At 34.1% G+C, this 13,441-nt stretch overlaps 1 protein-coding gene across 1 annotated transcript; it reads left to right on the plus strand.

The window, feature by feature from the left end:
- The first annotated feature begins 3,191 nt into the window (after window positions 1-3,191).
- LOC119633417 (protein grindelwald) lies at window positions 3,192-10,990 on the plus strand. Its single transcript, XM_038026961.1, has 3 exons — window positions 3,192-4,134; window positions 10,134-10,439; window positions 10,526-10,990. Exons 1-3 carry the CDS (start codon window positions 3,897-3,899, stop codon window positions 10,675-10,677), a joined length of 696 nt encoding a protein of 231 aa, XP_037882889.1. The 5' UTR covers window positions 3,192-3,896; the 3' UTR covers window positions 10,678-10,990.
- Window positions 10,991-13,441: the final 2,451 nt, after the last annotated feature.

Here is a 13,441-nt window from a genome sequence, read left to right on the forward strand (position 1 = left end):
TTGTCAAGCTTTTGCGTGTTTGCAATGGCTTAGGGGTTCATTTGCAACATGGTTCTCTACTGGTTGTGGGTGTGCCTCTGTGCTAGTTGTGTAGATGCTTGTTTTCTTTTTTTTTTCTCCTTCTTATTGATTTATACGTGAATTATTATTTAATTATTATTATTTATTTATTTATTTTTTTCTTCACTTCTCCTTATATACTTTATACTAGTGTTTAATATTAATTAGTATAAGATTTGCTTCTAAGAGTCGATTGAATTCGATTGTTAATTTTTAGTTGAGTTTCATGTGTAAGTAAACAAAATATATAAATAAAAATAATATTACGCTAATAAGAAAGTATAATTCGTCATTCGATATTAAGCAAAAACGAGGCGAATTTGTCATGAATAGACATATTTATAGTTGCTTCGCTTTAATAACAAACAGTCCTCGGATAATTAAAAGAAAAAATATAATTGGAAATATTATTGTAGATAACGTAAATGTAGCAGACAGGGAACTCCAATGTAAAGTTATAAACCTATTGAAGTTTCCAAAATTAATGAAGCCGAGCGCTGCTTCTAGTCGGTGGCAATCTTTATTTTGACAATTCCGCTTAGTCGATAATGGGAAAGCTAGTTCGATTCTACATCCAAGACTTTTCTGCTCTTTGCATCCACCACCGACGGATAGAAATATATTCATTTTATCCAAAGGTTTATAACACCCAGAAACAATCTTCAGACACCATGTTTGTCTGTCCGTCTGTCTCCGTAATGTCTGTGATAAACATTCACAAAATGAAGCCATCTGCTCCAAATTCGGTCGAAGCAATGGAAGTTCTTGCACGTAACTAAGTTTTGAAAATGGGCCGAACCGGTGAAGGATATGCCCACAATACAAAGTTATCTAAGTTATACAGCTCTGTTTCTACAAAACAAAAAACAAGCAAAGGATTTGAGATTTGGATCAAATCTTTATTCAATGCATTGTTTGGACTTTACCTTTATTAATGGAATTCAATTCATACATATTCACATAGCCTGCAGGAAATGTTAAAAGTTATTTCGAAAACAGTGAATTCACGGTTCCCTTCCACGCATGTGGGCTGAAGCTCATATATGATTAAATAGCTTCCTAAACAAAGATTATTGCTGATGTTCGTAAACAATTTTTACGTACAGAAATATAACGTTTGGGTGTAATTTGCGGGATCAAAGTGTTGCTTGGATAAACTTTATCTTTCACCTTTTTCCTCTCATTAAACGATATTGTTAAAGAAAATTAATCTGTCACGTCGTGACGTCGACCATAGTTAATTTAGAAATAACGCACTTACTTTTTCGCATTGTACTCTCCAAGCCCTTTTTTGATAAGGATGGTGTTTTTAAGAAAATGTTTATCCATCAAATCGTGGTGTTTGCCATATTTATATTATAGTTAGCGCATTTGAGAGATTTACAAAATAATTTTAAACCATTTTAGTTTGTTTATACGTGTTTATTATTAATAAACGTCATAAAACGTCAAAAAAGTGAAAAAAGAATATTTAATCACTTGCAACTTTGTGTGGGCATGGCCGTTTTATTCGATTTTTGCACACAAATACAAAGTACAAACTCTCGCGAAACATATGTGGAAATCTTCAGTCTTCACCTTTTGGCAATTTGTGATTAACCAGCAAAAACTCACAAATTGTTTCTTCTAGGAAAACGGAGTTACGTTCAGTTTTCGATTTACTACGAGTGTGTGTTCCGATCAATTTGTCCCATTTTCAATACCAACCCACCTGGAAAGACTTCCAGTGCTTATAGCAAATTTAAAGTCGATATCTTAATGCGATCAGGAAAGCGTCAAAAACAGGTAGCACATAAGCGAACAGGCAGCACACGCGGACAGACGAACAGACATAGTTTAATCAACTTCGTGCAGATCAAGAATATATGTACTCTACAGGGTTTCTATGAAGCTTTATTTCGGACGTTGCAAGCATTATGACAAAATGACTGCATCCCCATCCTTCAATGGTGGGTATAAGAAAAGAAAACATTTGTTTGATCACTCTATACATAAATACATTCTGTGTGTCCGCTTGTCAATTTCTAATTTGTGTGGTAAACACTTTCCTGATCGCAAATGGTAAGCCGTCAACTTCGAAGCAAGCGCACAATGCGACATGGACTGAGAACAGATCTTTTGTCAGAAGCGAAACAAAAGTAGTTTTGTTCATCACTCATAAAATAGAACAATAACGATTCGTTCATTCTATTCTAAGATAAAGTAATGTTAGCGGGTTTTGAACCCCAGTCGAATATAATTTTCTCCACCTTTCAAGAGAAACATGCCGAAGGTCCAGAAAAGAACCCAGGTTTCTACGTACGATAAACGTGTTCCTTTAGAAATAGCGATATAATAAGATATAATAAGTAAGAATTTTGTAAATCTAATTCGAGCTAGTCACCAGTCTAAGTCCGGCATGGAAGATGGTGTCGAAGTTAGACCGAAGTTGTCCAAGTCAAACTGATAGCGGAGCATATTACAATTAAGAATACGTTGGTCGTGTTCTTCTTTTTTTCACGTCTCGTTTATGCAGTTCCCAAGGGAAGTGTGTAGAGCATTTTGCCATAAAGCGGGTTAAATTTTCTCTACATTGGGAAAAGTGCTTTCACGTTTAAGCAAAATTACTGACTGACTGTCACTGGTATTCACAAGTGAATATCGTTAATTGGTTAAAACGCTTTCCGTTAACATGATTCAATAAGAGTTTTCCCTGGAACTTAATTACGAAATGTATAGCGAACAAAAGCCGCTAATATGCGATCTTTATAACAAAGTCTTTTAATTTGTCCCTATATACATTATATTTTTATTTTAAATACAATCTCATATGCCGTTCTCTCATTTAAATTGTTGTTATTATGTTTTTGCGATAGAGTACACAATTCTATGAAGTGAAAATCAAAAAAAATCACTCAACTTTAACGCAGGTATTAAACAGGTTAGTTAGTTAAGAACTCAATTAGCTCAAACGAGTGTAAACGTAGGTGAATGGTGAGCGACTGATCGGCTTTCAAATGAAAAAAAAAAAAAAAAACCAAAATAGAAAAACAAAAAACAGCAAAAGTAAAACAACTTACGAGTCAAATTACAAACTGAAAAGTAAACGCAAACAAATTGCGCTCCATACGTGTAAGCAAGCCTTTGGCAAAGATGCGATCAACAAGTTTTAGTATTACCAAGTAAATGAGCGTAAAGTGAAGTGAAAACTCGTAGAGCAGAGACTGTTAGTATGAATAATTGTAAATACAAATTTAAAAATAAAAAATCGAAAATAAAGCAAAAAACATGAAATGAACAAATATGAAAATTATTGCCAAAGTAAAGCAAGAAATGAATCCGCTGAAGATAGCATAACAAAAAGTTTTTTAATCGTGCAGAAAAGAAATTCCTGACCATTAAAACCAGTTTTGCTATATCGAGTTAAGGTTAACGTAACCAGTTATAATAAAAGTAACAAAAGTCTGCCTAAAACCATTTAAAATAAGTTGGGAAGAAGACGCATGAGAAGTGTGAGTCATCATCGTCACTTTATTAACCAAACATTCAATCAATTCAGTTATTAGGTGTTTTTAAATGATGCAGCAGCACCTAAGTGAATAAGGAAAAGAAGAACAAAAATAAGAAAACAAACAAACAAACAAACAGTTATTGTATTTATATTGTCAACGAGTTTTCTCAGACCTTTCGTAGTTTTCATGAGAAAGTGTCAAACTTCTTATGATTTGTTTCAACAAAAAGTGTTTTTGTAATTTAATTACACGTCAAGTGCAATAAATAAACAAAACGGCCGCTTAGTGTAAACAGATATTTACCGGAATTATTGAGAATTTCAAAACAAAAGTAACAAGAAAACAATGTTTAGGATCAATTTTCACAAGTGTTTCTTTGGTAGTCTCCTTTGTTATCAGTTAAACGAGTCTGCGACCAGAGCCCTTGCTTTGATTTTAAAGGGGCGGGAATGCTTTAACAAAACTTGTCACCCCTTTGAGGAGTTTTGTTCAACGTTTGCCGAGAGTTGCATGCAATGCTCGCAAATATGCAACGAAACAACACCAGATTATCAGGCTGACTTATGTGTGAAAGAATGTTTCAGTAAGTTTTCTTTTTTTACCTCTAACTCTAATTAGATAGAGAAATTTATGCGTTTTTTTTTTTTTTTCAATATTCGTACGTAACGTAAATTATATAAGTAGCCTACACCAAGTCGTACTTATTCATATGAACAACACGCAGACAGACAGACAAACTTAGATCATTTCTGAAAGTGAATCTGGTTCGAACCAGACATCCGCATACACCCGCGCAAACTTAAATATCCCGTACCGTGCTATACAACAAGTAATATGGGGTACAAAAGAACCGGTTAATTTAATACGTCTGTCAAATTGTAAGTTCACTTGCATAACATTCTATTTAAGACGTTCTTAAGGTGACTTGTAGACGCAAATTGTAAACTAATGTTTGCAATGTTATGAGATTTCACGCTGGCAGTACCTAAAAATTATAAGTGTTCGTTAATAGCCATTCTATATTTGTACGCCATCCTACGAATTTATTGAGGAATGTATTGTGTTCGCCAATTTTCCTACTGTAAATGCAAACTACGCGGCCAGTAATTCTAGATGGCTTTGGACATGAAAATATAGTTAATGAAAGTATAAATAATGCACAACTCGTTCGGATTCTCAAGAATTTCAAAATGCTTGAAACATTTTTGTTGATAGCTTAAATTTCAAGCAGACCAGGCTTTTTTTTTTGTTACGAAATAGTTAAGCATAGAGATTTTCGAGATAGGAGCAAAGAAATGCCTTAACTTACCCTTTCTTTCTTTATTCCACGCCCTTTGCATGGTTAATGTTCGGCGAATCTTCACCTCAATGTATCTGTTTCTTTAGTACCATTTTTGAACTGAACGTAGAAGCGATTCTAAGCGATTCTGGGTCACAGGTTTTTCAAAAATATCTTCATCTTCATGGGAACGCAAATTATAGACGAAATAATAAAAAAATTGACAATGTCTTCGAAGATTGTCCTAGTTTCTTCTGAATTGTGGATGTATGTGTGAACAGATCATACCCATTTTTTTACATCGTATTTTTAATCGGTCGACGAATGTTTGTGACAGATGTCAGCTGCCCTTTTTCCTTGTTGCGACTGTGACGACTCACCCAATTTAAATATCAATTTAACGGATTGTCATAAATCTATTCTAAATCTATAAGTCTCGTATTTCATTTATTGCACTCTCTGACCGATCTTTTTTGTTCCCCTTATTTTTACCCACAAAATGCAATGCAGAACAAAGAGGAGTTAAAAAATAAATACAGTACTTCCTAACCTAGGTGCACCTAGGTATGCATAAAAAATGCATAAAAAATAGGAACGCAGTTATGGCTACCAGAGAACAGAGTCATCATTATTGATCTTTCGCTGCCTTGATTTGGACTATTTCGACAAAGATAAATGATGTTTCAATGAGATGGTAAAACATATCACATTTCTGTAGTATTGTCATATTGGTCAAAATGAAGATAGAAATCTGAAACATGCCTAACGTAGGCAAGAATTGTTGTTTCACATTCGCCTGCAACTTGCGAGATATTTCCCAAAAGACTGCTACACATACATTCGCTGGGGCCATCTATAAAAATAGTAGCAATCAATTATTAATATGTTTACAGCTAACAATAAATTTTGTTCATTTGTTCATTCATTTCCAAGTTACTCCAATTGGGTAAAAAGCGTGCTGCCGAAAACAGTAGCAGTAGAAATTAAACCGATTCCCAAGGGTTGAAAAAACTACAAAAGAATGCTTGGGAAGGAAGAAATTACCTTTGGAACCTTTCGATTTTGAAATAAATGGCTAAGACACTATGTCGCTTATATTCGTATGACTGATAATATTGATAATATTGATAACAATAGATTCGTTACTAGTTACGTACAGTTTTCTTACCTGGTTTTGCATATTACGTCAGAGCATTGTTAAGTTTTTGAATACAAATTTTTCTTATTGTTTATTGAAAATGATGTCAGTTAGAGTTCTTCTAAATAGCTGAAAGTTATATATTTCTACTTTATATCTCTATGAGTTCTATAGAATTTTCGCGAAAACAGATAAAAAGACGTATGCACGTCAAGAAGTTATCAAGTCAAGATAACAGACGTACACGTTTGTCACTAACTTGTGTGTTTGTAAATATATCATATTTTATTTTGTTTAAAAAATTTATTTATTATAATAATAAAATTTTTGAAATTTTTTTCAAATTCGACGTTACGGTAATATTTTTTCGTTAATCCTCAGTGGTTAAGTAAACACTTTGCCACTCTTTCATAAAACTTTGGAGTAAGCATCAGAGAGAGTGGAATTTTTTCTCGACTAGGAAAGCTATTCGCTTGCCTCTGGTAAAAAAGGAATGAAAGAAGTTTGAAAGCAACGACGAATTGTTATTTAGCTCGGGTGGCTCGATCGTAGTAAAAGTAAAATCTTCAAGTGCTGTTACGAGAGACGTGACCTGTCAAAACGCCCTTGCATTAAAAAAGTTTACGTTCATATTCGAGGCTTGTGTAATTAAATTGCGCAAATTGAAATAGAAAGCAAAGATCGGCCAATCAACACGCCTGCGTGTAGTACTGATTTTCGTTCGACTGGCAAACATTTCAATAATGAAGTTCTATGTTCGATCCAGAAAAGGCAGTCTTTTGTTAATAAACGTGATTATTATTAAGTCATCAAAAATCCTCTACGTATTTAAAAGTTATTTTAAAAATATTGTAAAAAATTCGATTGAAAAGATTAGAAATGGTTGGACTTACACTGCATGCGTTTTAGACAATCGCGTTTTGAGAAAGGCGTATTTAAAGTTTGAAGTACCGATTTGCTGCTCTATGGTTTTGTTCGGGAAACCAATTTCTGGGACAACCCAAAGTTTTGCCATGCCCAATAGTCCTTTTATATTGCCTTTAATGGCTCAAGGAATTCCTTAGGAGCATGAGCAGCCTGATGAATAAGAATCGCGACTACAAAGTCTGTTCAAATCTCAAGCCCGGTAGATTGTACTTTGGTCGTAGCTATAGCGAGTGCTCAGTTTGTAAATGTCTAGCACTTACCGATTGATCATAGTCATAGGATTCGGGGCTACCGCTTTCCTATCTCTTTCTACTTCTAACCTTCATCTCCTGAGTGATTGGTCCATATTAACAAAAAGCGAATATATTTAAGTTTTAGATATTTATAAATTTGAAGGAAGAGAATGGGCGAAGATAGGCTATTCGACATTTCCCTAGCATTGAACAGTGAACTCTTTTAGAAAATGTTTATGGGAAAAAGAGTAGGCGAAGTCGATTTGATATTCTTAACGTTTTCTTAACTTTTTTGTGGCTCTGTATGAATCACAAAACATTTACATTTAATTACTTTTGAATCTATAATTTATTCCGAGTTTATTTAGCTTATTAAGAACAAAAACAAAAATATAAAATATTTGCAACTTAGCAAGTTTGCAAATGTCTGCAGTTTCGACATTCGACGTATTGTATACGTATATACACTAAGTATACTTTATGTGAAATAAGTGCGTACGAAGGTTCATACCTCTTTTTATATCTGCTACCAAAGAATGGGGACATCTTAGAAATGCTCATATTAGATCACCTAATTATATCCGCTATTGATCATCCGCTCTTGAATCGATCAAAACGTTTGCTGTCTCCTTCGTGCGACCACCGGCGTGTTGAAATTGTGTTCGAAGTCTTTGCAAATGTTCTTATCACGAGTATGTCAGTGTTGCTTGGGTACATTGGTGGAACAAAGCTAGGGCCAATGTCAGAGTATATAGTAGTGCTGCCGTTTCTTTTGTGAATTTCTTCGAAAATTTTTCTTCCAACATAGGATATGTGCGTTCTTCTCCGGCAGCCACGGATTTGAGTGCTATGTCAGTTTGCGCATTTCGCAAGGAATCAATATGGCCCAGTAACCGGAAAGTTTTAATTTAACTTTTGTAAGTAGCGACGGTTCTCCTTAGCTTAACGCTGTTCCTGTTGGAATTTTTGGGGTTTTGCAATAGCTTTTATGGCCAGTAGTCTATTTAACGTGATAACTTTTTGGAGTTTGATTTTGAGAGCAATGCTCGTGGTTTGAAGAATAAATCTTACTTCAGTTGTAAATGTTGAAGCACTTTCTCCTGGTTTATGATTAACTAGGGCTTGTCTTATTGCATTGTTTTCGAAAATGCGAGTTTTTTTTGTAATGAATTCCCTAAGGAGGTGATTTAGTTGGCGTGTATTCTTTCTTGTAAGCTGACAGTGAAATATGACAGGAGTTGACTATTGAAGCACACGGAGCTTTGTGTTAAAATTTTCGATAGACGTTTAGGAGGACGGTTATTTCGTTTGCGACATATATATAGATGTTCTTTGTGAACAGTAATCTTTTGTTTTTAGTAATAAAAGCATCTTTAAGGTGTTTAGCGCGAAATAAATTGCTGAAGTTGAGAAGAGCTTTTACTCATAAATTCTAATTTCTAAAGTTAAAAGAGTCCTGATGGATGTCTCTTAGTTTTCATGATGAATAGTTTTTAGAATATGTACGTTTGTATGTTTGTCAGACATTGTCGATTTTGCTCAAAACAAGCATTTCGTTAAGAAAGTCAGTGGTATTTACACATATGAAACTTTTCCCCTACATGTCTTTCCGCCAAGAGTTCGCTCCTAGGACTATAACAAAAATGTTAAGGGTAAAATTGGGGGAACCGTACAATTGATTTAACTCTTTTTTAACTGTTCTTTTTTTTATCTGAAGATAAGATAACCGTACCTCGTGCGTTTAAGGGTTCTCAGGCTTAAATGAGTAAGCTTCTAATGTAATCTAGTGCAAGCCAACTTTAAGAGAGAAATATTGTTTCATATTTTGTATCATGGTAATATAATGAAATAACGTTTCTTGCTATCAAGCTGTATGTGTTGCAGCTACACAGATTAAAAGGTGCATGGGCCTAAAGGAGTAAATCAAATATGTTTTAAAGCGAGCATAAACGATTTCATTTTTGGTTATGTGGTGTCTTTAGGAAGGATTGTATGATTGGTTGCTTTCAAATTTTTCTTTACATACTTCAAATTAATCAATAAATTAACTCAACATATGAGTGTTGACCTTTTAAGTAGTCATTCTTTCTACACAGTTTAATGTTATCAAACCTGAATATATATTTATGTACAACATTTTATAAATATGATTCATATCTTAGCCACCTTTATTTAGCACAATTATTTCTATTTACACAGAAGAAGAGCTGATACGAAGTTAACTATAATATAAAGCCAAGAATAAAACAAAATAAGAAAACTATATTCGGTTGCGAGCGAATCTCTTACATCCATCACCATTACGCTCTAAAAAATTGAAGGAATTTGGGTGGGCGTGGTTGATTTTTTCGATTTTTGCGGAATAATTCCGTGGAAATTTATATCGCGTATCTGTTGTAGATTATCAGAGATGAGCGAAAAACATGGCATCAAAGATATTTTTGGGTTTGGCTTTATGGACGGTATAGGAATTGTAGGCATGTTCTTTGAACTGTTTGGCCATTTTCATAATCTTTTGCAATTTTGTAGGCGGTATTTTTTTTGTTTTGCGATCAAGAGAATATGTACCACAGATACTGCACCGATGGGTAGACGCATAGATGGATAGACAGATATGAATAAGTGCATGAATAGGTGAAATTGGGCAAGAATTTATATACTTTATAGGGTTTTTGAAAAAAAACAAGTTTTGATACATTATAATATTGGGTAGGTGCGGTAAATTTTTCCCCAAGTGCTCCAGCATTGATATGGTTTATGAGTAATAACCAAAAAAACAGAGGTGTTCTCAATGTATGTGGTTGTATAGAATATATATAATTTATGTGTCTGAAATTTCTATCCGGGCGTTGCAAACGTTTCGAGAAAATGGATATACCACTCCTCATTCGGTGATAGGTATGGAAGATAATAGAGATTTTATGAATAAGAAAATAAAGCAATTAAAAGCAATTGAATGACTGATGTTTTTGTCATTTTTCCCTCTTTGTTATCCTACTTTGCAGACTATAACGTATTGCAATTGGAGCCGCTTAAGCTTGATATACAAAGGATACAAATACAACAACATGTTATTTTAATCCTTTTAATACTACTCTTCGTATTATGCGGCGTACGTTACCTTTGGAAGTGCTTGCTTTGGATAAAACATAAACATTGTGTACCACAGTTGGTTAAAAAACTACGACCGAGAAAATCTGAATTAACAACAACACAAAATGGCAAGGATCTCGGTGGTACAACAATACAAAACATGTGCGCTATACAGAATGAAGTGGATAGAGCGCCGTCGCAAATTTTCAGTGTAACCGGTAAATACAAAAATATTCCGTTTTGTTGTCGAGAGTGTCAAGGTTTTTACAATTCTTTATTATTATTTTCATGTGTTATTATTTAGCTGCCGAAGGTTCCGTCATGACCATGACAACACCAATTAGTTCACGTTATCCCGCTGAGAATACAACACCAACTACCGAGTATACGTATGATAATCAAGCTTTGGCCGTGACGCCTGTTTCTGAGAAGCCAACCAGTTCGGGTGTCATGTAAATGAATTTTCTCATTTTTAGAACTTAAGTTGTTTTTCTTTTCATATTTGAGAAAAACATTTTAAAAATGTTTTTGGTATATTATAAACTATGACATATGTGTCTACTTAGAATTGAAGAAACCCGTCTCTAGGGAACATCACTGTCTTATACTATAAGTAAAAGATATTAAAGAACGCAATTTTTTTATTTTTATTTTTTTCATATATTTATATAAGTTAAGAACGTCTCCGTAATGATTGATTAAGACCTAATTTGTGCTCTGTAATCATTGGGTAAATAAACATTTTTTTTAAGAATGTTTGCTTGTCAAATATTAATTCATTTTTAATCAGAAAGCATAATAAGCAAGCTAATTACTAATTTAATTAGTAAGAGAGAACAGTAAACGAGAACAGCTTGAAACTATGCCGAGCGACAAAGCGTTTTAAAGATCATTGTAAGTGTGATTTTAGTGTCAACTTAAAACAGCAAGGCGGTTAATGCTTTAATATACAGTAAAAGCTCCTTATTTGCGCTTCCTTTATTCGCGGTTTCACTATTCGCGGATTAAAAAAATGCGACCCAATTCCCGTATTCGCGGCTATAAATTTCTTTATTCGCGGATTTTTTGTGACTGGTTCCGGAATTGTTTTGTTTCTGAAGTTGAAACTTATTTAGAAAAACCAGAATTTAGACTTTGAAGCACTTCTAGTTTTGAACAATGCGCCAGGTTATCCTCGGGAGCTTGAAACTATGCATCCAAACATAAAAATCAAATTTTTACCTACCAATATGACGGCTTTGCTTCAACCTATGGGCCAAGGAATAATCCAGTCCTTTAAGCTCCATTACATTAGACGAATCTTCAAAATCATATTGGATAATATGGAATGTAATCCTGATATGAATGTCATGGACAGCAGGAAGAAATTTGACGTAGCAAAATGCACCGTAAACATAAAAGAATTATTGAAAGAACTGAAGCCATACACATTAAAGTCATACTGAAAGAAACTGTGGCCTGCTCTGACTGTGGAAAATGACGCAGGATCTGTGCAGCTTCAAACTTTGACTGCAAACATAGCCGAAATCGCGAATGGAATAGGACGAGATGGGTTCGAACAGATAAAATCAAGTGACGTTCAGAAATTGCCTGAATCGCAAGATGAAGATTTGACTGAAACCGACTTGGAGGAAATGTTAAACGCACAGCCCATTGAAGGAGAGGCTTCAACAAGCACTGGAAACGTGGCATTTAATTTGAAAAGTCTTAGTGAAGGTTTAAGAATGGTAAATGAGCTCTGCGATTTCTTTATGAACATTGATCCGTCTATGGAACGAAATCTTACTTTTAAGAGGCAAATTGCTAATGCGACTGCTGTGTATCAGTCTGAATTGAAGGAGCTTTTGAAAACTGCCAAGCAAGAGAAAATTACGAAATCCACCAAACCATTGTCTAAGTCTTAAGTAAATTAATCAAAAACTTCAAAAACTTCAATTAAATTGATTTTTTTATATATCTGAATTTGTTTTAATTTGTCACTTAGGAACGTATCCCCTATAATCCAATATAAATTAGGGTTTCTGTATTCGCGGCATTTTTATGGAACGTATACCCCGCGAATAAATAGCTTTTACCGTACTAATATCTCTGGCAATTAACTAAGGAGAAGGAGAAATATCAATAAACTTGTAAACTGCAGTGGAGTAGTTAACTAACAGTATTCATCCTACATTCCACACATCAATCTGGCAATTTCTTCCTATTCTCGAGAATCAAAGTTAACTTATTTAGGGAACAGTTTAACCCTTAAATGCAAGTATTTTTATTTTATTTTTTTTGAGGTCATCCGGGAAATGGGTGTAGTTAAATGGATAGTTCTCGCAATAAAGTCTTTTTCGGTATATGTCCACGAGATTATTACGGTAAGCTCTACTAGATGATCGATTAAGACGGAGATACCATTTGCGGCCTTTGACTCTTATACGATAACGATCTAAGTATCCATCGAGTCCAATCCTCCCATGTGCTTATTACATTGTTGCGTTGTTTTTGGACAAGAAAATTCGATCTTTTGCTTTAGCCGCTTATCATTTTGGCAGATTTTGGTTGAACAACCAAGAGGCAACCTTGTTGTGGTTTTCCCCTCCCCTTCCCATATGGTGTTCCACAAGAATCGTCGCCTTCATTAGATCCTTATTTTCCGCCAGAAAATGATGGAAAATGCTGTGATTGTTGTATATTGTATCAGCTCATCTCAATAAAAGCGTTTTTTAAGTGAAATAAATGATCAAAATACATGCAAGCACCTAATATATAAAAACATCAACTTGTAATTTAATTAAATTAATTAGTGTGAAAATTATTCAACTTCATTGTAATTATATAGTTACTAAAATAACAATACAACTATCCAAAAGAAAGAAAAAGAGAAGTATGACAATAGCAACAAGTGTTTTACAAAATAACGTAAGGATTAATGAACTTACGTAGAACCGATTTTGCATATTGATGTGTTTTTACATCACAAAAAAATACATTTTTCTCGCATAGAATTATCCGTGTGTGCAAAAGTATGAACACTATTCGTTACTGTTACCTTGTTTCTTACCTTTTTTTCACCAGGAAACAACTTTTTGTCTATGTTTTTATCACTCTTTATATAAACAATCGTAATTTGTAACACACGCCGAAATGAAATTGTATCCAGTTAGCGAGTTGGCAGTGAAACAAAGATTGCAATTGTGTGCGGAAAAAACAAACTAGTTTTGGTAAAATTAAA

The sequence above is a fragment of the Glossina fuscipes genome, unplaced genomic scaffold (genome assembly GCF_014805625.2).
Source record: "Glossina fuscipes isolate IAEA_lab_2018 unplaced genomic scaffold, Yale_Gfus_2 2, whole genome shotgun sequence".
Classification (NCBI taxonomy): Eukaryota; Metazoa; Arthropoda; class Insecta; order Diptera; family Glossinidae; genus Glossina; species Glossina fuscipes.

What these genes read in the sequence shown, in the direction of transcription:
- LOC119633417 (XM_038026961.1), top strand. Translation starts at nt 3,897, where the DNA reads ATGTTTAGGATCAATTTTCACAAGTGTTTCTTTGGTAGTCTCCTTTGT. An exon ending in ATGTGTGAAAGAATGTTTCA is followed by an intron (nt 4,135 to 10,133) that starts GTAAGTTTTCTT and finishes CCTACTTTGCAG; the next exon opens with ACTATAACGTATTGCAATTG. An exon ending in GCAAATTTTCAGTGTAACCG is followed by an intron (nt 10,440 to 10,525) that starts GTAAATACAAAA and finishes GTTATTATTTAG; the next exon opens with CTGCCGAAGGTTCCGTCATG.